The 21,468-nt window shown below is 47.5% G+C and overlaps 12 protein-coding genes across 12 annotated transcripts; 6 read left to right on the top strand and 6 right to left on the bottom strand.

The window, feature by feature from the left end:
• Window positions 1–553: 553 nt before the first annotated feature.
• ASPWEDRAFT_40317 (amine oxidase) lies at window positions 554–1,075 on the bottom strand. The gene is made up of 3 exons (XM_040835291.1): window positions 1,019–1,075; window positions 641–970; window positions 554–594 (listed from the first exon to the last, which is right to left on the bottom strand). Exons 1-2 carry the CDS (start codon window positions 1,037–1,039, stop codon window positions 764–766), a joined length of 228 nt encoding a protein of 75 aa, XP_040688819.1. The 5' UTR covers window positions 1,040–1,075; the 3' UTR covers window positions 554–594; window positions 641–763.
• A 233-nt stretch (window positions 1,076–1,308) lies between these two features.
• On the bottom strand, window positions 1,309–1,984 carry ASPWEDRAFT_40318 (uncharacterized protein). The gene is made up of 3 exons (XM_040835292.1): window positions 1,917–1,984; window positions 1,455–1,857; window positions 1,309–1,406 (listed from the first exon to the last, which is right to left on the bottom strand). Exons 2-3 carry the CDS (start codon window positions 1,788–1,790, stop codon window positions 1,371–1,373), a joined length of 372 nt encoding a protein of 123 aa, XP_040688820.1. The 5' UTR covers window positions 1,791–1,857; window positions 1,917–1,984; the 3' UTR covers window positions 1,309–1,370.
• On the bottom strand, window positions 1,850–3,364 carry ASPWEDRAFT_494153 (uncharacterized protein). The gene is made up of 3 exons (XM_040837281.1): window positions 2,633–3,364; window positions 1,917–2,580; window positions 1,850–1,857 (listed from the first exon to the last, which is right to left on the bottom strand). The coding sequence occupies exons 1-2, from the start codon at window positions 3,084–3,086 to the stop codon at window positions 2,153–2,155; spliced, it is 882 nt and encodes a 293-aa protein (XP_040688821.1). The 5' UTR covers window positions 3,087–3,364; the 3' UTR covers window positions 1,850–1,857; window positions 1,917–2,152.
• A 278-nt stretch (window positions 3,365–3,642) lies between these two features.
• Window positions 3,643–4,908, top strand: ASPWEDRAFT_110849 (serine/threonine-protein phosphatase 2A activator; the record flags this gene model as incomplete). The annotated part of the gene is made up of 1 exon (XM_040828212.1): window positions 3,643–4,908. The coding sequence occupies one exon, from the start codon at window positions 3,643–3,645 to the stop codon at window positions 4,906–4,908; it is 1,266 nt and encodes a 421-aa protein (XP_040688822.1).
• A 976-nt stretch (window positions 4,909–5,884) lies between these two features.
• Window positions 5,885–6,219, top strand: ASPWEDRAFT_183254 (uncharacterized protein; the record flags this gene model as incomplete). The annotated part of the gene is made up of 1 exon (XM_040831973.1): window positions 5,885–6,219. One exon carries the CDS (start codon window positions 5,885–5,887, stop codon window positions 6,194–6,196), a length of 312 nt encoding a protein of 103 aa, XP_040688823.1. The 3' UTR covers window positions 6,197–6,219.
• Window positions 6,220–6,608: 389 nt separating this feature from the next.
• Window positions 6,609–7,153, top strand: ASPWEDRAFT_171976 (uncharacterized protein; the record flags this gene model as incomplete). The annotated part of the gene is made up of 3 exons (XM_040830870.1): window positions 6,609–6,905; window positions 6,972–7,069; window positions 7,132–7,153. 3 exons carry the CDS (start codon window positions 6,609–6,611, stop codon window positions 7,151–7,153), a joined length of 417 nt encoding a protein of 138 aa, XP_040688824.1.
• A 700-nt stretch (window positions 7,154–7,853) lies between these two features.
• On the bottom strand, window positions 7,854–8,072 carry ASPWEDRAFT_110218 (uncharacterized protein; the record flags this gene model as incomplete). Its single annotated transcript, XM_040828154.1, has 1 exon — window positions 7,854–8,072. The coding sequence occupies one exon, from the start codon at window positions 8,070–8,072 to the stop codon at window positions 7,854–7,856; it is 219 nt and encodes a 72-aa protein (XP_040688825.1).
• A 1,842-nt stretch (window positions 8,073–9,914) lies between these two features.
• ASPWEDRAFT_40323 (gamma-tubulin mipA) lies at window positions 9,915–12,183 on the bottom strand. Its single transcript, XM_040835293.1, has 8 exons — window positions 12,157–12,183; window positions 12,038–12,078; window positions 11,785–11,897; window positions 11,672–11,725; window positions 11,412–11,594; window positions 11,139–11,342; window positions 10,995–11,081; window positions 9,915–10,940 (listed from the first exon to the last, which is right to left on the bottom strand). The coding sequence occupies exons 1-8, from the start codon at window positions 12,162–12,164 to the stop codon at window positions 10,263–10,265; spliced, it is 1,368 nt and encodes a 455-aa protein (XP_040688826.1). The 5' UTR covers window positions 12,165–12,183; the 3' UTR covers window positions 9,915–10,262.
• A 127-nt stretch (window positions 12,184–12,310) lies between these two features.
• ASPWEDRAFT_40324 (aspartate/glutamate racemase family protein) lies at window positions 12,311–13,814 on the bottom strand. Its single transcript, XM_040835294.1, has one exon. The coding sequence runs from the start codon at window positions 13,373–13,375 to the stop codon at window positions 12,497–12,499; it is 879 nt and encodes a 292-aa protein (XP_040688827.1). The 5' UTR covers window positions 13,376–13,814; the 3' UTR covers window positions 12,311–12,496.
• A 93-nt stretch (window positions 13,815–13,907) lies between these two features.
• On the top strand, window positions 13,908–15,247 carry ASPWEDRAFT_40325 (aldo/keto reductase family protein). Its single transcript, XM_040835295.1, has 2 exons — window positions 13,908–14,538; window positions 14,599–15,247. The coding sequence occupies exons 1-2, from the start codon at window positions 14,004–14,006 to the stop codon at window positions 15,105–15,107; spliced, it is 1,044 nt and encodes a 347-aa protein (XP_040688828.1). The 5' UTR covers window positions 13,908–14,003; the 3' UTR covers window positions 15,108–15,247.
• A 672-nt stretch (window positions 15,248–15,919) lies between these two features.
• Window positions 15,920–17,531, top strand: ASPWEDRAFT_171980 (TDT family transporter; the record flags this gene model as incomplete). The annotated part of the gene is made up of 5 exons (XM_040830871.1): window positions 15,920–16,200; window positions 16,252–16,620; window positions 16,675–16,971; window positions 17,027–17,315; window positions 17,376–17,531. 5 exons carry the CDS (start codon window positions 15,920–15,922, stop codon window positions 17,529–17,531), a joined length of 1,392 nt encoding a protein of 463 aa, XP_040688829.1.
• A 1,405-nt stretch (window positions 17,532–18,936) lies between these two features.
• On the top strand, window positions 18,937–21,227 carry ASPWEDRAFT_110195 (putative MFS transporter; the record flags this gene model as incomplete). Its single annotated transcript, XM_040828152.1, has 11 exons — window positions 18,937–19,245; window positions 19,299–19,383; window positions 19,440–19,490; window positions 19,550–19,767; window positions 19,820–19,993; window positions 20,053–20,159; window positions 20,225–20,385; window positions 20,443–20,528; window positions 20,580–20,769; window positions 20,832–20,960; window positions 21,013–21,227. 11 exons carry the CDS (start codon window positions 18,937–18,939, stop codon window positions 21,225–21,227), a joined length of 1,725 nt encoding a protein of 574 aa, XP_040688830.1.
• Window positions 21,228–21,468: the final 241 nt, after the last annotated feature.

Genomic DNA, 21,468 nt, shown 5'->3' on the forward strand with positions numbered 1-21,468 from the left:
CTGCGAACCAATACACACGTCCAATGCCGGGTTCCTCGGGAAGAAATTCACCGGTTTCAGCGATACCGTCGGTTTTTCCGCCGGCATCACTGGCCAGTCCCCCACGCGAGGGTTATGCGTCGGTCCAAACGTGTGCCATATCACTATGTCCTCGTTGCGCACGCTCACCGGTGCCGGTCGACCAAGATGCGATCCCCTCTCCGCCTACTGACTGCATCGTGTGCTCCCCTGCGCTGTACTTCTTTTTGTTGCTGTGTCGGGTGACCCAGACCGCATGTCCAAGACCCGGTCCGCTTGACGTGGTATGAGGGGTGTGCTAGGACCGTCTGTGAGTAGTGGGGGATGAGTTTGTATCCCACCGGTCCGCAGGACATGGGTTTTTGATCTTCTCGTTGATGATTTTGAATACTCGTCGTTTAGTCATGTTGTGTCTGTCGCGTGATGTTGACTATCGTGTATCCCACGCCAAAGGGGTTGTGCACGTTTGGATCACTCAGAGACATTGCATGAGATTCTTCCAACATCTCAGATAGAGAAAGCCTATAGAGCACTTCGGCCGTCAAGCTAACATCGTTGCAGAGTCAATCCCTCAAACTAGGTCTATCAGCTTAATTCTCAAGATCACCAAATGGAACGCTACGTAATTGAATCCAACTCTCATCCGCCACTTCTCCTAAGTCAGCAAATGGCCGCTGTCTTCAAATGGAGGCCCATCTGGCTGGGCGACCTGGTACGGTTTTGTCGTGGTTCGTCGTTCCAGGATCTAATCCGGATGGTATTCACTAGTGTAGTGAGTTTTCCTCCGATCAAGGGCTTTACTCGGAACTCGCTGAGTAGACCACCTGATCATTCTCGTCCAGTGGTAGAGAGTATCCTCTTGATGGTGAGATCGCTGGAAACCTCTACATATATATCCAATCAGTATGCATGTGGCATCACCATGACTGCCAATGCGCATGTGGAAGTAGCACTCATAAAAGGTTAGCAGGTACATATAAGACCCTGACGTGGTAAATACCGTTATGATTCTTTCCGCCATGTCGTTCATCCTCTAAATCCAAGTATTGACACAGCCTACCCCCTCCTCAGGAAGCTCTAAGATACGAATGGCCTTTTGCACTTCCGGCGAGGAAAGGCAGCCTTCTCAGCAGCAGACATGTCCATAGTATCTACAAAGGAATGCTTCCCCATGAGCTTCTTTTCTGTAATGACCTCTCCAGTCTCCAGTTAAAGCTGCACCTCAGTAGAGATGGACAATGTACTCCTTTGAGGGGCAGGACATCAGACCATCCTGAGCGTTCTGTCTCTAGATAAGGCACCATCTCGGCTTTAGGGGGGGCTCCGAGAGCGTCACCGCTCGTGAGGTAAGCTTATCGCCTGGGTATGTATTTTTGACAGTGTGCGGCATGCTGTCAGTTAGACTAGATCTGAAACATGTCAAGTGCTATACCCACCGACAAGATATCCCGAGAAAGAGTGTCAAATGGGTGGGTTTGAAGCGCCATCGCTGATATTGACAGAGTCGTTCTTTCAATAGACTTACAAGTGAGATGAATCTTGTCCAGGCTCGATCCACACCAGTAGATATATAGCATTTCAAATCCATGATGCGGGTTCTGCCCGCTTGTTACCTCGATGGATTTGTGTTCAATGATTCCAGTAACGCATGCGTCGACTGGTGTGCTACTGATAGGCGAACGGCTCCGGGGCATGAATGTCATGGTAGGGACGTACGCCCTTTCATGTACAAGACACTTAGGGTAGGGATTAGCAGAAGTTGTGCTAATCATGCATCATGAGGTGATTCTGGAATACGAATCCGAAAATTCAATGCGCTGACTATGGTGAACGCATTTCCTGTCAACAGTTAGATCAACAGTGCTATAAGTTGGGAAAATGAACAGCTTAAGACTTACATTGATTATTCCGAGTTGTTTTCATCTCAAATTTCTCCTGCATTTCCATACAGTGCGGTATCTAACTTGCTTGTACAGATATTCCAAATAAAAACACACTTGCCAGCTCTAACAATCGATGAACCAAAGGTAGAAACAAAAAGGTAGACAGAATACGCTATTAACAATGCAACAAGCGGGAGTATCACAAACGATGATAGGCTGGGGCTAGTAAAGAGATAAAGGTGATTCGTCGTCTACTTCTCAATCGCGCCCGGGGAAATTGCAAGGATGACGACAAAAGCGGCGATGATCAGAGCAGAAGCAATGATAGATATCAAAGCAACGCTTCCTCGACTCGCCGGGAATTTGCCCCGAACGATCCAGTATTGACTTTCAAAGTAACGATGAAACCCGACGATGAGGATGACGAGCGCAACCCCGATGAAGGTTGTACCTAATGGTTTACCAATGCTTCGAAGGCGTTGGCCGTTGACTGTGATCTGAGCCGCCGAGACATCATAATATGGAGACTCTAAAAGAGGAGGGAATGACTGCGACGAGTCCTCGAAGCTCCTAGGATTCGTGGTCGCAGAAGAGCTATTCAAGCGGAAGAGTTGGGTAACCGCGATTCCAATAGAAGCAAAGGCCAACGATGTTCGCAACCAAGCCAGAAATGTTCGTTCTAACAGAGTCAATAAATTAGGACGCAAAAAGCAAATATCGAGAGCACACACCTAGGGCCAGATGATCTCGAGCAACACTGCCTTTGTTTTCCAATTCCAGACTGCCATATCGATCTGCGATCCTTTTATACCACGATGATTGAGGTTCTCTACTCGATCGAGAATCGTTATTTTGGTTGTTATGCCCCTCGCCTTCCTCCGGTTGTGTCGAGCTCTTTGCCTGGCTGTCTCCCGACTGTCGATTCCTCAGGTTTTCCGTAGACTGGTAATTCCGTCGTCTAGACTCTGCATCATCACGTACAATCGGAGTTCCTTCGTTGACCGGGTTTGCCTGGTCCTGGCCGTAGGAGGGCTGCATGTAATTCTGTGGCGATGCGGATTGGCGTCGTGTGCTCGAAGAAGGCGACGTCCGTCCCAATCCGGTCGAAGATCGATGCGAGGAGGTATCTTTGCGAGCATGGGTGGGATCGAGACGGGAGGGCTCAACCAAATCAGAAGAGTCCATGATGGCGTGCTCGTCAGACCATAGACAGGGCTTAAGAGATAAGCTGGTCTCACGGGCTGCACATCAACTGTGGAGTTTATTTTTCTTCGATCGGTGTAAATAATTAATCTCGAGGATCTCAGGTCGTCTTTTTCCGCCGAGGTTCGTTCCAGACAACGGAGCTCATTCAAGAGAGAGGAAGAAACTCAGCTTCTCCCCCTCCGGCTCTGCTTTTTCAAATAACCTGCAAGCCCAGAAGCAGCATAAGCAGCTCCTCTTCCCCTCTTTGCTTCTTCTCCTCCTTCAGCTCTTGCGCTCGAGGTCAAAAAGCATCACGCGCCTTACACAGATTACACGTAGCGGTAATTTACCGCTGATCACATGTTTATGTCATACGATGTTCCGCGCTAAGCCTGTTCTGGCCATGGAGCTGTCGTCTGCTTTAGGGAGGCGGTCAGGTACTAGTGTCAACTCTGATTTTCTGCCGCAATCCGCCTTATGTCATCATCGTCAACAATCCAACATCGATTGATTGTGGAGGCAAGACGGCTGCGATATATCGTGTTCCATCGTCAATATGGCTGCTCAAGTATCGTCCTTGTCGGATGCGGCACCAAAACCCAAGATCGACCTGTCCAAGAAGCTGTCTGATCTCCGATCAAACAACCGCAAGTCCCATGCCTCCTCCAGAGAGCCAGCGCCAGTGACCCCTCCTCTTCCTTCCCCTCCAGATCTTTCGCCCCATGAGTACACGCACCCAGTTCGACGGATCCTGTCTCCAAATGACCATGAAACGTTTGTCTCGTCGCCGACCTATACTTTACTGCTTGCCTTTGTTTTTGGCCTTTCCGACTCGGTTCGTGGACGGGCCACCACCGACCTTGAGGACAAACCAGCGTCTCCGTCGGTTTCGAAGATAGTATCCATCGTGGATCTCATGACCTCCCTTATTGATAAACATCCTTCTATCGACCAAGGGGGGTCGAGATTTGGAAACCCCGCTTTCCGTGATTTGTTTGATGATGTCGCCACGCAGAGTATAACATGGCACAGAGAAATACTGGGATTGCAGGATGCGGCGGCTATTGAAGAAGTCTCTACATATTTGCTTCACTCTTTGGGCTCGAGAGATAGACTGGATTATGGGTCGGGGCATGAGTTGAACTTTATGATGTGGTTGCTTTGTCTTCGCCAGATGCAGGTCATCACTACTTCAGATTTCCAGATGGTTGTTTTCCGGGTTTACGTTAGCTACATGCATCTGATGCGACAAATCCAGACCACCTATTACCTGGAACCAGCTGGTTCTCACGGTGTCTGGGGTCTCGATGATTATCATTTCCTACCATTCCTGTTTGGTGCTGCCCAGCTTGTGGATCATCCTTATGTTACACCGTTGGCAGTTCACAACACAGCCGTCCTAGATGAGGAAGGAGACAGGTATATCTACCTCGACCAAGTGCGGTGGGTGGATAGCGTCAAGACCGTCAAAGGACTACGGTGGCATAGCCCTATGCTTGATGACATTTCTGGCGCCAAAAACTGGTTCAAAGTGGAGAGTGGAATGAAGAAGATGTTTGTGAAGGAGGTGCTAGGGAAACTACCTATTATGCAACATTTTCTGTTTGGCAGTCTTCTTTCTGCAGTCCCTGGGATGGGAGAGTCTAACGGGGAGAATGAACATGATATAGCCCACCACCATGACCATGGACATCCCAACCACGACCACGACAACTTTGGGGGTGACTGCTGCGGAATCAAGGTGCCGAGCACTATCGCAGCGGGGGCTGAAATGCGAAAACGAATGGGCAACACAGGCCTACGACCGATTCCGTTTGATTAATGATTATGAACAGGTACATGGAGTTTGGATAAACATTGAAATATGGACATAATACAAAATTACTATCATAAGACATTGAATTCTCATTCTGAATCTGATATTGTTTGATATTCAGATCGACTCGGTGGATCCAATCGGCACATCCACTACTCCACTTTTCAGGCCAATCAGGTTAAATATGAAAATAGATTGATCCATTCATATAAAAGTAGAAATGTAGATATTATCATTCAGACTGGAATATAATCAAACCAAATAAACAAACAACCCCATCCGCAGTATTCAATCAAGCAAGATCCGATGTCCCCCCGGCCTCCTCCAAAAAAACGCCACCTGCGTCGCCCTCCTCGTCAACCCATCCAGATACCCCGACAACAAACCATCAACGACATTGTGGACTTTACACTCATTCTCGGGCGTGACGGGCTGGTCAGTGGGTATTTCAATGGTGACGTGCGTGTTTTCGAGTGCTGGATCGGGAGCGTGCAGAATGTGGTAGGAGGAGGGGATGGCGAGGAGACGATGCGCTTGGAAGAGATATTCGAAGTCTGAGTAGAGATTTTCGGGGAAGGGGCCGATGTAGATGTATGCTGTGTTCATTTTGTAGGTTGTATCTTTGGAAGTTGTATCTTTGGAAGTTGTATCTTAGGTGCTGTAGGTAGTCGGTTGGTGGAGTAGTTGAAGTGGAGCGAAGTGGACGAGGGTGAGGACGAGTACCGGTATTTATGTACATAGGTTCATTGTTCGTGATAGATCAGCTGTTCAGTTGTTTTATATTGTCTAAGACAATCTTTGTTGTGTATTGAATCAATGGACGCATTGTCTAGACAATAGATGCTAGACAGCCAGAAAACAAAGCACTTGATATTTCATTATCAAGTCCTCAAAAATGTCTCAGTATACACCTATATAAACACATCAACACCTCATCATGAGCTACAATCATATCCAGTGATACTGGTATACTATCTCCAAAATGCCAAACTCCAACTACAACTACTACATCTACATCGACGCCCCCATCTCCCCCCTAAACCCCTCCCCCTTCACCACCGAACTAACCCAGTTTGAAAATCTCACTACAGCCCTCCACAACTGCCACTACAAACTCTTCAAATACCCCAACCATCATTTATATCCGCATCACTGGCCGATTGTTCTATCCAGCAGTACGGAGTTGTCGCCGGCAGAGGTGAAAAAGGCAGCGCTTGCGCAGGTCGAGGAAACGAAGAGCTTGCTTTTTGGAGATGTTGGGGAGAGGAGGGAGATGATATGTTTTCCGAGGTGAGGTTTTTTTTTTTTTTTTTTTTTGGTTGACTTCTAGAGGTTTGAGTTGGTGTTTCTTTTTTTCTTTTGTCTGTGAGGTGAGTGATATATATCGCTGCTACTGTTTTCAATCTACATCAATTACCTGGATAGTCAACCAACATATCCTAAACCAACAATTCCATAAATAAATCATCCATCTATACCATCAAGCTACATAACACTCTATACATAGTATCCTATACCCATTTTATCTAGTTTATGTAGATACCCCAATGACGCAACGCTTAGTAACACATCACATGACCCATAAAACCATCCCAATCATCCAATCAACCCAACTGAACATCGCATCGCAAAAAGACAAACCCAGCCAGCTTCCAGCACTCTCAACCCCAGTTCCAGTCCCAGCTCAGCAAAAATACGATCTCATCATGCCCGGCGATGAATACGCCGCTGGCGGGGGCGGGAAGCTCAAACTCAAAGGCTCGAAAGTGAGCGATGGGCGAGTGGAGAAGAAAAAGAAGAAGAAGGCCAAGAAGGAGGAAAAGGCTGTTGCTTCTGCTGGTGCTGGTGAGAAGGGGGGTGATGAGTCTGCGACTGCGACTACCCCTGTGCCTGGCGCTGAAGAGTCAGCTGCTACTTCTACGCCTCAAGAGGGAGAAAGTGGTGGGGTGGTTGTTGGGAAGACGGAGGCGGAGCAGAAATATGAAGATGCGAGGAGGAAGAGAGTACGTTATCTGTCTACCCTATCTTAAAATTAATGAGAGGTGAGGTGGTGAGACTAATTTGAGTAGCTCCAAGAACGGCTGAAACGTGACGGGGTCAAAACGCACAAGGAACGAGTGGAGGAGTTGAACAAGTATCTCAGTCGACTGAGTGAGCATCACGACATGTATGTTGCTGCTGTTGTTGTTCTTTGTCTTGCGCCATCTGCTTTGTTGCTGACGATTTTAGGCCGAAAATCGGACCGGGTTGATTTCACATTATTTCGTTTGTCTTTTTCTATCTATCATTTGCTACGTTTCTACGTTTGGTGTTTGGTGTTGTTGCACATATCCATTGGTCAATTACCCTGCCAGCTGTTTCGCTAAGAAACTAGAGCAGCCAAATCAGGCTGAATACAAGCTACCAGTCGGCCACGATACGAATCAGCTAGTCAAAATATATATATGCAGCTTCCTTGGCCATGTGACAGGCCAATGGAAAGACGATCCGGACTCAGTCCGGATCATCAAGTCTATCCAAGAATATGACTGGAAAAAGAACAAGGGTAAAATAAGACAAGTCGCATTGTTTCAAAGCCGCCAGCTAAAACCGTCGTCAAGAGGTTGGTGGCGACCAAGGTCCCAGAACCCATGCGACAACATCGATAAGATAATTCAAGAAGACAGTTATTGTAGTTTCAAACTCCACATGTGATAACGCCATGCAATATGATACCCAGAAAATTCAAGGGGTCGAAATCAAAAGAAACAATCAGAACAGCCCCCCAGCCCAAAATAAATCCTTGTAATGGTATGGCTTTATGGCGATAGAATGTAGATAAGAAGAATCGAGACGAACACCGCGCTAATTCAACGTCCGATTATCGCGACGGAGTGCGTAGAAGGAAAAGTAAAGAAAAGATGCCGCTGCTGGCGATACTGTCGCTGGTGTGATGGTTGATCGAACGATTCTCATACGCCCTTGATGACGTGGGTACGCTCGCTGTTGAGCTTATCGGCATTGCGAGCATGGGACTCCTTTTTGCAGTCTTCCAAGCCAGTGCACGAGTGAGCCTCCAGCATGCGGTGTTTAGAGCAGAAGTGGCCATGGCAGAAACTGCAGTCGCCAACGATTCGCTGGGCAGCTTCCTTGCACTCCTTGAAGTTGCAGCGAGGCTTGCGGGGAGGCATGTTGAGAGGTGGCGAGATGGTGGAGATAAGGGGGAGAGGATCGGTAAGCGCCGAGGCCGGCGTCTAGTAGAGAGACAAGGTAGCGACTGTTTATTGAGAGTGTCGATAGACGACAGGAGAGAGTAAGATGGAGGATGGAAGGTGGAAGGTGGGTGGGTAGTAGAGAGGATGGACAGTAGAAGTAGTAGTAGTAGAGAAGATAGTTGAAAGGCAGATAAGGACGCCCAACGGACTATATATAAGGGAGGATGGTTGGGGGGAGGCCGGGACAGAGCGAACCGACGATCGGAAGGGACGGGAGGCACGAAGAAAGACAGCAAAGAGAAGAAGAAAGAAAAGGCAAAAAAGACGAGGAGGCAAAATGGAGCAGCGCAAAGTCAATTTAAAGACCAGAAGAAGAAGAGAAGCGAAGAGGAAGAACGAAGAAGGAAGAAGGCGAGCTGCTGAGTCACTGGGAGTGACGGAATTGGGGCAGTTGGAGGTGGAGGCGAAAGACAACGGGGTGGAGCCAGAAGCTTCGAGTTACAACAGCCGGATGCAGGCCACGAGGATTGATCATGGATTGATTATATTGATTATAATTGAATATGGTGATAATGATGAGTATGGCGATGAGGATGACGATGAGTAGGTAGTGGTGAGGTGAGTTGTATCACCACCACCTTTCAAGATAGTCAAGATAGAAGATGGAGATAGAAAATCAAGGAACAGCAATCTCTGGTCCCTTGAAAACCTTAGCAACCCAACAGTTCATCGGTACATGGACCAAGTGACCACGAATGCACCCCTTTTTGGGTGGCGGACGACTCCTGGATAGACGACGAATAACTAGATAATTGCTTCAATATCCGATGAACCAGCTCATCTCGTCATCATCACGAATATTCAGCAATATACTACCCGACTACTCCATATCCCCTCAAATAATTAGCACGTGATGCTCATCCTTGCAGGGCATCGATGGTGTTACTATTCCCAGTCCATCTGCTTCATGAAGGCATTCAGTGGCAAGGGATGCTGATCCAACCCACCCAAACTACGGTGAGTCTATATCGACCACTGCGTATGCACGTATCCTTCCAGTTGCAGCAGTGCAGATGACAGCTCTTTTTTCTCTTGTCCCTCTTTTCCTTTCCCTTTATTGCATACTCGTAAGCCCCGGAGATCGAGGGTCTTCTATCCTGGACTAAAGAGGCACTATCGGAGTTAGTACCACCCTGTCCACCACGTATTGGAAGTGTATTGGGGAGTTGAAGTTGGAGATGGGCTATTCTCGACTCTGGTCTGATAAGTGGTAGTCGAATTCAGAAGATCATGAACAATGGTTGTTTTTGTCTGCATCCCCTCACTTGGGCACACATCTTTCCCCCCCCATGCGATCATCACGGCTCCACCATCACCACCGTTCATACATCACTCTGCAGCTCAAAAGTACTTACCCATTCCATACCAGGAATTTATCTCAACGTCCACGCAGAACGATATATAGAGATAAAATGACTTGTTCATGTGAAACACTCTACTGTGTTATGTACAACTCTCCAAACCCCATGTCTTCGCCAAGTGGACAGAAACAACCCGACAAGGCAACGATTAGGCATTATAGCATTGAGGCCTTTTTTTGAAGCCATCCCCGTGCTTCCTGCATGTTGCATTTCCTCATGATTTATTAATATATTTCTCGAGTCATCGCACTAGCCTTCGAACGGTGTCTGTCCTACTGTCATCTCTACTATCTCCATGGAGAAATTATCCTGCGATCGGATCCCTTGGCCCTTTTGCTGCTTGCATCTGCATCCAAGCGTTTCGCTTTTCTCCTCTTTTTTTTTTTTTTTTTTTTTTCCCCTCCCCTCTCCAGCGATCTGCTAGGATGGATGGTTTATTCCAACTAATGGGGTCTTCTGAATGGGGGTCTCAAATTGAAACAGGAGTTATCTACGTGTCATCTCTCGCCTCATTTTGGCCTTCCCCCCTCTTTTAGACACTTGTACAAGGTGTCAAGCCAGGATTATCTTCAAAACAAAGAGTCAGAATAATAATAATATTAAAATTAAAGAACGCCTGTACCAGTCGGAATGCACCTGATTTTCATCCGTTGAAATCATCAAACAGCAAATAGCAAACAGAAACAATCGCAAACAGCAAAAGACCGGGCATAGCTTAAAGAAAACATTATCCATCCATGGTAATCTATACACCTAGCTCCTTTTCTTTCCCAGCGTCTGGGTCCAAATAGTCCTCCCGTTCAGCTGCTTCATACTCGCCAATCAGGTCCGTCACCACGGCTCTGGCCTCGTCGAACTCGTGGAGTCCATCGCTAAACGGGCTTTCCTTCTTGTACTGCTCCAGGAAAGCATTGCGCTTCCGCAGTCGGTCGTACTGCTGCACCACTCGCTTAAACAATGTGGCCACTGATGTGTGGTTTGCCAGCATCAACCCGCTGACACGGTGTGTGTTCTGTATGTACGGCGATTTCTTCGTTAGCGCCACCTGGATGCTGGCCGGTCCCCAGGGGATGAATGGTGCCAGGCGCCGCTCGCGAATACGCAGCAACGACTTGTGCACGTCCGTCGGGTCGGCTTCACCCTGGATGATGTTGAGAATACTGATGTAGCAGCTGGATTTGCTGGGATTGATCGAAACCATGCGGTTCTTTGGCTGCAAAAGACGACGCATGACATCCAGAACGGTGGTCTTACGCACGGTTTTGGCCTGCTCAATGTTGTCGCCCGTAAATGGGGTATAGGATGTGATCAGGAAATGGCTGCGGGGGGTAGGGATAAGGGATGCAATGATTCCAACGAGATCATTGTGCATGTAGCCGGGGTAGCGAAGAGGGGTGGTCGAGGCCGACATCACCGTCGAAACCTACTGAAGTCAGCCCGAGTCATGGTTCTGGCATCCCCCATGTAAATCACTCACCAGCTGATTGGTTTGCTGGAACGAAGGTTCGTGTACATGAAGTCGGTCGGCAACGATCCTCGAAAGGGCACCGTTATCCAAAACAACCTGGTCAACGCTTTAGTCGGAGCTTTCAATGTCTTTTGATTGGGTGCTGAGTCTTACCACAGAGTCCGCATTCTGTACTAGCCGTCGCATGGTAAGCAGACTGTTGTACGGGTTGACTACGACATCCGGGGACTGTGTGTCTGGGAAGACCGAGTATGTCTGGATCAGCTTTTTTGGAAACCGATCATTCATTCTTTCCAGAATGAAACTTCCGAGACCTGAACCAGTTCCTCCTGCAATGGAGTGCAGCAGCATAAATCCCTGTTACCAAGTCATCTGTAAGCCGTAGTTCATGATATCATTTCCGTGCCACATCCTCCAGAGCCTCACCTCCAACGAATCACTTCCATCCGCTTCTCGATCAATCATATCGAATAGCTCCTCTTGCACAACCTCACCAGCCGCATATCCAGCACCCCAGTTGTTTCCTGCTCCAATACCCTGTTGTCCGATAAAGAAGTTTTCGGGGTTATAAATGTTTCGGTAGGGACCAGTCTGAATACTTTGGAGGACCTAATCATAGCACATTTAGTCTCTGTTATAGCAAGTATCATAATTCCGTGGAAGTGGTTTTCGCAATGGAGTCGTACCCTAGGTTCCAAGTCCATCAAGATTGCTCGGGGAATATACCGGGTATCGTCACTCTAAATTCCCATATTAGCTCTCTTATCCCTTTAGAAGATCAATGCGACCCAATCTTTACCTGGTAGAAGAAGACATCTTTGCGATCCCCTCCCTCGGTTGCGAATTCCTCAAGGTTACCATCCTGGCTGATTCCATGCTCCAGGCACAGCTGTTGCCAGAATTGACTTCCGACTGCAGATAATCCATCAGCAATCCAATATATCCAAGCTCGAAAGAGTCATATTCAGTCTTGACCAAGCGGGGGGGGGGGGGGGGGGGGGAAAGAAGCTGTAAGTGTTGTGAATCGGATTGTGTCTCGTTGGGCCTCATACCGTTGTTGCCGCACTGGCCGGCTTGAAGGGTTATTATTTCTCTATACTCCACACGCAAGAATTAGCGACTGATATTCTTGAAGGAAAAAGAAAGCCTCGCATCTCGTTGCTGTACATACCTGGGCATCTTCTCTTGACCACTGAAAGTAGTCGAGGTGATTAGCTACGCGTACCGCGTTTCCGCGGGGAAACTCTCTCGGAGTGGTGTGGGGGCCTCAGGTGTCACTGTAATGTCCTCTCTGTTTCATCGACAGAAGCGCATTAATGGGTGATGTCGTGAATTTTACCTTTATTGAGGCTGAGATGGTTGTTTCAAAATGAAATAACGATATTCTTCGTTTTGATATCCTTTTACGCTTTTATGATTCTGACATATTAGGCAAACGTCTCCGTGCTAACCATTACGACATCCAGATACTCATGGAGCACTCAAACATTGACCATCAACATATATGCTGCTTAGAATCCTGCCTTGCAGGCTGCCACAAGTATCCCAGCCCCCGCGACTACACCGTCTACTATCCTCACTCTATGCCCTTGTTGCGCACCATATGCCTTAATACAGCCCTCTCGCACTGCTTCCTCCATCCCAGCCATGCCAGCACACCCCATGCAGATCGCACTCACAGAGTTCGATGTGCTCCTAATAAGCCTCTCAGTAGCACCAATCATCCTCCGCCTCACCTCCTCAGCCGGTATCGTGTGCAGCTCGACTGCTGTGAGCCCGGTGGTCTCGACCCCAGCGAAGCGCGAGGTGGAAACATTATCGGAATTGACAAGCATGTCCGCGACTGCTTTGCTGAGCTCAGTCTCCCAGATGCTGCCTGTGGATACAATGCCAAAAGTGTCTTTGGCCTGCGCTTTGTGGAATTCCCGATCATCTGTGAGGTGAAAGGAACTGATCAGAGACAGGGATGTTGTAACGCTAGCTTCAAATATCCCAGTCACGTATTTCCGCTGGGATCTCGATGACAGCGATCCTCCTGTTGGAATTGCTTCTTCTAATCTCAGAATCTCTTCTTTCAGCATCCCAACGAGTGGATGAGCCGAGTAGCAGGCCACCAGAAAGGCATCATATTTGGGTACCAATGGCTCCAAAAAACCTCTGCAATGAATTGCGGATTGCACAGAATCTTCGCCTGAGTTTATGCTGGGTACGCTTTCAATGATGCGTCCATCAGGAAGTGTAACAGACTCTGAAGGTGCCGTAAAGTAGTCGAATTGGACATCTGTATATTGAAGGCTTTCCAGTATAGGCTTCAACCCATCGGTCATGTGCGTAGATGTGTTGGGGTTGATGACCAGAATTGAGAATCGGTGTTGATCACTTGCAGCCATTTTTGCAAACACTTTAGATATGAGTTGAGTATTCCTTGTGTTTTGTCGAAAATGATGGAAGGCAAGTCAAGTATGGTGTGACCGGGCAAACGCTTTGCCAGAAGCGACGGTGGTTGTTTGTTTGGTGAAGGAGTCAAATTGGAGAATCGCTTTTGATTTGTGTGGGCGCCAACGGCAAGCTAATATACAGGCTCTATAATACTGCATCAGCATGACACTTGAGTGTCTATTTATTCGGCTCATTGCAGGGATCTTTAAGAATATATATGGACTGATGGAATATGTTTAGAATTATATACCACCTTCTTGCATCATCATTGTTGATCTGGTGATGCGGGGAAATATTGGACCACAATAGCTTGTAACCACGCAGACACATGGTGAGAATGAAATGATATTTTCCTCAGAAAGACCATTATATATACACATTTCACCCATTGATTAACAAGGCAGACTCTTATACCTCATATCAGACACAAATGGCGACACTGGCTGCTATCCTTATCTTCAAACCGTTACCCCGCTTCTCCGTCCATTCCGCTCCCTCCCAACCAACCCACCTCCGAACCTCAACTCGCTGATCAGCTGCCATTGACACACACAGACATCCTTGTTGACATCCCTGAAAATGCCTTTGATTGCGCAGAACTTCATGCCAAGGGTCATCCTCGGATTGATGACCTTTGGACCGGATGAGTCCCAGGGCGCTCGAATCACCTCCCTCGACGACTATAATAAGTGCCTGGATTATCTGCAGCAAAAAGGCTATAATGAAGTCGACACCGCTCGGATATACGTCGGAGGCCAACAAGAAGCCTTCACGGCCCAGGCGAAATGGAAGGAGCGTTTCCTGACCCTAGCAACCAAATGGTATCCCAAGACCCCCGGCGATCATAAGCCTGCCGTCCTGCGCGAGAACTTCGAGCTTTCCTTGAAGGAGCTGGGCACGGACAAAGTCGATATCTTCTACCTGCACGCCCCTGATCGTTCTGTCCCGTTCGCTGAGACCCTCGAGGCTGTCAATGAGTTACACAAGGAGGGAAAGTTCGTCAATTTGGGACTGAGTAATTACACAGCGTTCGAGGTCGCTGAGATAGTCACGATTTGCAACGAAAGAGGCTGGGTGCGCCCAACCATCTACCAGGCAATGTATAATGCCATCAGTGAGTTCCTTTTCCGTGAGGATAGATCCCTGCAGAACTATAACTGATTTGCCATTTTAGCACGCTCAATCGAGACCGAATTAGTTCACGCTTGCAAACGCTATGGAATTGACATAGTGATCTACAACCCGCTTGCTGGCGGCCTCTTCTCGGGGAAATACAAGACGAAGGATGTACCCGAGGAAGGTCGTTATAGTGACAAAGCCGCATCCGGGGCGTTGTACCGCAGCCGTTACTTCAAGGACGCAACGTTTGATGCCCTGAGAATCATCGAGCCCGTTGTAGAAAAGCATGGATTGACCCTGCCGGAAACCGCACTGCGCTGGGTCCGTCACCACTCGGCGCTCAACATGAAGGATAATGGTCGTGATGGGATTGTCGTTGGTGTGAGCAGCCTGGCGCAGCTGGAAAGCAATCTTCGAGACATTGAAAAGGGTCCACTGCCCGAGGAAGTGGTTGAGGTTTTGGACAAGGCGTGGCTGATCGCAAAGCCAACGGCCCCCAACTATTGGCATCTCGATTTGAAATATAGCTATGACACTCGAGCTTTATTCAAACCTACCGCTTGAAGGATCGCTGGCCAACGGTTGTCGAATTATTGAGTATGCTGGGCGTTCAAGGCTGAGCTGAAGATACGATTCTCGCTTGGAAACAGTTCATGATCTCCAGGGGTACTTAATCTATTAGAATTCCTATTCCAGCCAGGCATACATAATCCAGTTATATTTATCGGAATGGTGCGCACTGGCCGAAAAATGGCCGAGGAGTAGCCTCTAAAACACAAGCGTCGAACCTGTGGATCAACGTGGCCCATGAAAGCTCGGTGATTACCCATTCAGGGACCCGCTCTGCCAAGTGGGAAATGAATCATGAATCATGAATCATGAATCGAATCTCAATCCAATCTGAACTGAGAACAGGGCACACCTTCTGCCCGAGGGATGAGGCCGTCAGAGGCACGGGGAAGCGGAAGAAAAAATGAACGAGATAGAGAGAAGCCTAAGCATTCAGAGTTCAGCTTGTGTCAAACCATATCGTTTTACCATCGCTATTCGCCGGCGGCTTGGGTAGGATTTTGGCAACAAATTAGGATTGCTGCAACTATTGCTCACGCGCAGTAGCCCACCGATCCTTGGGGTGGATCTCCATCTGAACCAAATTCTGGGAACGAACTAGGAACAACACACTAACTAACTCGAGTTACTACACAACACCAAGTTCCAGCTTCCAATTCTGTCAGGAAATCTAGCCGTCGACGGTCGGTCGTTGTGTCATAAGCGGAGTCGAAAAAGGCCCTTAAAATAAAGATGACTTCTGACAGCGAAAGTTCTTCCCCTTCTCAACATTCATCGCCTGGAAGACCGTCCCTGGAGAAATCAAAATGCTTGGAATTCAGGGTGAACAGCGAACATCAATATACGCGACAAACCAAGACCCTCATTGTTCAACGGAAAAGTTCCTGACGCCATGGCAAGCTTCAGTTCCCAGCATTTTGAGCAGTAGCAGTTCGTCGAAAAGATTCAGCCGAAACATACTTGATTCTGAGTTGGATGAGAGCCATGGTGATGGCCAGTCAGAGAGACATGACGATTGCCACGACGACAAGTGCTCGACAGAGCTTGAAGTTGGTTGGAGAAGGGTCATCCACAACTTTACTCCTTCGTATGTCGTCCTTGAAGCTATCTACATAGGTAAATGCTAACCGGAAACCAGGTGGTTCTCGGTGACCATGGGGACGGGAATTGTTTCGACAATCCTTTATACCTTGCCATACAATGGCCGTTGGCTTTACTGGATTTCTGTTGTTATTTTTGCCGTCAACGTCTTCCTTTTCACAGCGGGTTGCATACTCAGCTTGCTTCGATATACCATGTATCCGAAGACTTTCAAGAACATGTTAACTCACCCAGTGCAGTCGATGTTTATTGGTACGTTTCCTATGGGACTTGCAACACTCATCAATATGTTTTGCTTTGTGTGTGTGCCGGTTTGGGGCCAATGGACTAGGGATTTTGCCTGGGCTATGTGGATAATCGATGCTGTGATCTCTGTTGCCACGGCACTCTCATTGCCCTTTCTCCTGTATGGCCCTTCCTGATTGCTGGCTATGTACCCTCGACTGACCAAGAACTCTAGCATGTCAACAAGGATCGATACACAACTTTCTTCTATGACCGCAGTGTGGCTTATGCCGATTATCACCTGTGTTGTTGCTGCAGGAACTGGGGCAATCGTTGCAGATAACCTAGCTCACGACCAATACGCACTCTGGACAATCATCGCAAGCTATATCTTATGGGGAATGGGAATTCCCCTGTCCATGATGGTTTTCGTCATCTACTTCCAGCGACTCACGATCCACAAGCTGCCCCCGAAGGAGGTTATCGTGAGCGTGTTTCTTCCCCTGGGACCCCTGGGATCTGGCGCCTTCTCGTAAGACTCGACTCATACCTTTGAACCCCCTGAACTTCAACTGATCCCGATCTAGAATGATGAAGCTTGGATCTGCTGCTCGAGCTGTACTTCCGAAAAACAATTCACTGGATGAAGTCCATGCCGCTTCCATAATCTATGTCATCTGCTTCGCCATCGCGCTTCTCCTTTGGGCATTTGGACTTGTTTGGTTCTTCTTTGCCTCCGCTTCCATCGTAAGATGCAAGCGATTTCCTTTCAACATTGGTTGGTGGGGGTTTACCTTTCCACTGGGGGCATATGCAATGGCAACATGTGAGGTTGGAAGGGAATTGGCATCGGGATTTTTCAAGGTGCTGGGAATGGTATGTATATGAGTTACACCTATTTGGGGATCTGAACTAATCATATCTTTCATACTATAGATCCTTTCCATCCTTGTCGTTCTTCTTTGGATTGTTGTCTCGACCGGAACTTTGAAGGGTATTATATCTGGGAGACTATTCATGGCCCCGTGTCTGGCCGAAATGAAGCAAAAGCAAAAGGACGCAGCAGAAAGGCCTACACAGGGGTCTGTATAAAACTAAAAGTCTCAAAATATAATGATATGCACTAATGTATAATTTTGTCAACAAAATTGGGAAACTAGGAAAGGGTAATACTAGACTGCAATCAAGGTGCAATGGAAACATCTTTTACTTCATCCCCTGAGAGGGAAATACACAATAAACACTACAGAAACAGTATTAGACGAAGAGGCATCCTACTTCAGAGGAACAAAATGTACTGGCTGGTTCGCCGGCTATTATTGCTTTTTCACTTCATGTAAAATCGCATGATGGATGGATGCAAGACCGGCCAGATTTAAATTTGTCTCAGCCAAAGGATAAATCCTCAGTATTCAGAATGGTTCTCGCCTGTATCGAATAGTCGTTGAGCTCAATTTCTAACAATTTTCCCTTGAAGGGCTCGTCTGCTCTGCCCCCTTTCCTTCCAGTTTTTTTCACTTCCATTTCATCTCTTTCATCTTCCCCAACCAACCCAACCTCGCCCCAACTCCCCCTCACAGATAGCAAAACAGTGTTGCAGTGCAGCTATCCAGACACAACCACTGAATCAGCAGGTTCTTTGATCCTTTTTTCGAATTCCTTCTACACTGCATGATGATGGGGTGCACATCAGCCTCACCCTTACATCCAGGGCCTAGACCGATGATTGGTCGTCCGGTGGACAGAGGAGTGCCAAATACACTGTGCCACATTCTGAGAATGCTGTGATCAAACCCAAGGTATGCCGAAAAGCCTCAATTCGTCCGTGCTCCTATCGAGTATTGGTGTCTGCCGTCTCTTTGTTGGTGTGACCCTCATGTGTTGCATGCATACGGTGCTATCCTAGCGTGGAGAGACGAAAAAAGATTACACATTAACAACACATGGAATGCAAAGCTAACTGGTTATTATGGAAGATTTAGGGGCTTGTGTCTCATCGAGAGAAGCTTGGTACTTTCACGTATTCGGATGACCTCGAAGCTACACCATTGCCCGTGGACCCATGTCGTTTTCTATAACCAGATAACGTGTACGAAAAATACATTGAGAGAACTGCGACGCCGCCTGATAGACTGGCAGGCATTCGATAAGCCAAAGAATGGCGCAATTGAAACATCATAATTTTGAATATTGATTGTCTTGGATTCTAGACCAAGGAATTCCCAGTGTCAAGGAAAGGTGCTTGATCTAGGCTCTGTGTGTCTGGAAAGCCGCATCTCTGTTCCACCTCATACCAGTCTATCGCGTCTTGTGATAGACTGGGACTAGAACAAGAAGATGGTGGAGATTTCTTGTTTGGGAAAGAAACCCCCTTAATGAGTGCTGGAAGTTGAGAACTAGCCTGCAGAATGGGCTCTGTATTTGGCCTTTAAAATGGGGGGAAGAGCCTCGCTAGAATCGAAATGTTTCATTCATTCTCCACGGGCTAAACAGAAAGATGTCTCTTGTCATTGCTCGTTTTTCCAAAAACGAGTCCAACTTCACCGGGTCCGAAGTCGATGAGAAGACCCCAAAGGGTCATACTACAAGGCTTGCTTCCTGCTCGGACACCCCGGAGCTTGGTGATCCTCTTGATGAACGTCGATTTTGGTTTCAGAGGTCAAAAGGATATGATCCAAATGCGATAGCGACTCAGCCATCTGTTTTCGATGACCCTGTACTAGCCGAGGAGTACAAGCCACGGCCTGACTGGGAGAACATCCATCGTTTTGATCCATCGGCAAGATGGACTTGGAGAGAAGAAAGTGTATGCTAACATTTGGGGGGAAATATCTTGAAAACAGACTGATATTGTTATAGAAAATCGTCAAGAAAATCGATCTCCGAATCACTCTCCTGGCATGCTTCATGATGATGGCGTTGGAGCTTGACAAGGCTAACATTCGTAGGTGTAGTTCTTGGTTTTATACTGATATCTTGGCTGAATATATGCGATACTAGAACAAGCTAATGCCGATAATTTCCTATCTGATCTCAACCTGTCACGAAACGGTAAGTTGAACGGAGTCCAGAATATTTATCCATGAGTAAATTGTCTCATTATAGCTTAGATTACAATCTAGGAAATACCCTCTTTAGATTGGGCTATCTTTTGGCTGAAGTTCCTGCTCAACTTCTTGGGAAGTGGCTTGGCCCCGACAGATGGATTCCCTTCCAGGTTATATCCTGGTCAATTACGGCTAGTTGTCAGTTCTGGCTTTCTGGTAGAAAGTCCTTTTTAATATGTCGGGCCTTGCTAGGCACACTCCAGGGCGGATTCACACCGGCAGTGAGTATCTGAGATATTACCAATGAAGTTGCTCCTTGCTGAAATGATCTAGATGATTTTATACCTTTCATACTTTTATAAACACCACGAGCTCTCCATTCGTCTTGGATTCTGGTATGCAGCAGGGGTATTGTCGGATATCCTTGCAGGGCTACTAGCTTATGGAGTTCTCCACTTACGAGGCTATGGCGGTAATGCTGGTTGGCGTTGGCTTTTCTTGATTGAGGTTTGTATAGGTTATCAGCCTATCTACCATGCTTGACCCCTGCTCACAATCTCATACAGGGGCTATTTACTCTGACCCTGGGTGTTTTGGCATGTATCTTGATGCCAGCATCACCGACACAAACGGCCAGTTGGGCTCGAGGAAGAAATGGATGGTTTACAGAAAGGTAGCTATTCTTCAAAGTCCAGCTTCCTTGTTTGCTTGAATAGCGCTGATAAATCTCAATTACAGAGAAGAGATCATAATGGTTAATCGTATTATCCGAGAGGACCCAAGTAAAGGGACCATGCACAATCGCCAGCCCATAACATTCAAACTTCTATGGCAGAGTCTTACAGATTATGATTTGTGGCCGCTGTATCTCATAGGGCTATCATTTCAGACGCCGTCGGGTCAGTATTGTGATATTGAGCTACATTCTTCCAGCTCTCTGACTGACGGTCTTGAAGTAACTATCTCTCAATACTTTACCCTGACCATGAAAGACATGGGATTCGGCACATTCCAGGCCATTTTATTGAGCATGCCGTATAATGTAAAAGTTGACCTACCTGCCTGTACATGATGCAATGCTAATTAAGCCTAGGCTTTGAGTATAGTAAACAGGATTGCGCTTACTTATGCGGCTGAGGTTTTTCAATCCCTGGCACTGATGGGGATGTTGGCTCAGGTTTGGATGCTGCCAATGCTTCTGTACATCAACATCGTGGACATCACCCAGATCAACAAATGGATTGTTTGGGCGGTAATAACACTATTGCTGAGCCACCCAAATGGTGAGATCAACCTGGTGCTCCATCCAAGGGATTTGACTAACAGGATGGCGATGCACATCCAGCCCATGCACTTCAATCCGGGTGGAATTCCCGTAATTCCAATAGTATACGATCGCGAGCTATTGCGCCAGCCATATACAACATGTGCACGCAGGCAGCAGGAATGATTGCATCGAATATATACCAAGACTGTGAGTGACCGTTGATTGGTGATGGTGTCCCTTTGCTGATCGAATTGAAAAGGGGATGAGCCTCGATATGAAGTGGGGAATCGGGTGCTTCTTATTATCCTTTGCTTCAATATTGTGGTATATATAGCCATCAAGCTATACTACATGCTGCGCAACCATTGTCGCGATAGAAAGTGGACAGCCATGACGGAGGACCAGCGGGTCGATTATGTGTCAACGACTCCAGACAGGGGAAACAAACGGCTGGATTTCCGGTTTTCGCACTAAGACGACGGTTTTTATGTAATTATAACCCAGCTAGACCCTTGAATTATAATTAGCAAGCCTTGGCCATGGACTGTCTTGAATAATATGTAGTAATGCATTTGCTCTGCGTGAGACCAGTCGGACGTGTTGCAACGGGCCAAGACGACAAGAGATGACAGCCCAGGCGCTAGTCCCGATGCAGCAGGTGATCGGAAACAGCCCCTCACGTGTGAGGCTCACCGCCACCAGCCCAAAGCGGAAT

This window comes from Aspergillus wentii (genome assembly GCF_001890725.1).
Source record: "Aspergillus wentii DTO 134E9 unplaced genomic scaffold ASPWEscaffold_4, whole genome shotgun sequence".
Lineage (NCBI taxonomy): Eukaryota > Fungi > Ascomycota > Eurotiomycetes > Eurotiales > Aspergillaceae > Aspergillus > Aspergillus wentii.

Excerpts from the sequence above, each read along its gene's own strand:
- ASPWEDRAFT_40317 (XM_040835291.1), bottom strand. The coding sequence starts at position 1,039 with ATGGCGGAAAGAATCATAACG. Across the intron at positions 971-1,018 it reads TGGCGGAAAGAATCATAACG|TGCTACTTCCACATGCGCAT; the intron begins GTATTTACCACG and ends ACCTTTTATGAG.
- ASPWEDRAFT_40318 (XM_040835292.1), bottom strand. The coding sequence starts at position 1,790 with ATGATTAGCACAACTTCTGCTAATCCCTACCCTAAGTGTCTTGTACAT. Across the intron at positions 1,407-1,454 it reads TTTCTCGGGATATCTTGTCG|GCCGCACACTGTCAAAAATA; the intron begins GTGGGTATAGCA and ends AACTGACAGCAT.
- ASPWEDRAFT_494153 (XM_040837281.1), bottom strand. The coding sequence starts at position 3,086 with ATGGACTCTTCTGATTTGGTTGAGCCCTCCCGTCTCGATCCCACCCAT. Across the intron at positions 2,581-2,632 it reads TCGAGATCATCTGGCCCTAG|AACGAACATTTCTGGCTTGG; the intron begins GTGTGTGCTCTC and ends TGACTCTGTTAG.
- ASPWEDRAFT_40323 (XM_040835293.1), bottom strand. Across the intron at positions 11,343-11,411 it reads ATGGAAGTGATTCGTTGGAG|GGATTTATGCTGCTGCACTC; the intron begins GTGAGGCTCTGG and ends ACTTGGTAACAG. Across the intron at positions 10,941-10,994 it reads TCCAGCAAACCAATCAGCTG|GTTTCGACGGTGATGTCGGC; the intron begins GTGAGTGATTTA and ends TGACTTCAGTAG.
- ASPWEDRAFT_40324 (XM_040835294.1), bottom strand. The coding sequence starts at position 13,375 with ATGGCTGCAAGTGATCAACACCGATTCTCAATTCTGGTCATCAACCCC.
- ASPWEDRAFT_40325 (XM_040835295.1), top strand. The coding sequence starts at position 14,004 with ATGCCTTTGATTGCGCAGAACTTCATGCCAAGGGTCATCCTCGGATTG. Across the intron at positions 14,539-14,598 it reads GGCAATGTATAATGCCATCA|CACGCTCAATCGAGACCGAA; the intron begins GTGAGTTCCTTT and ends TTGCCATTTTAG.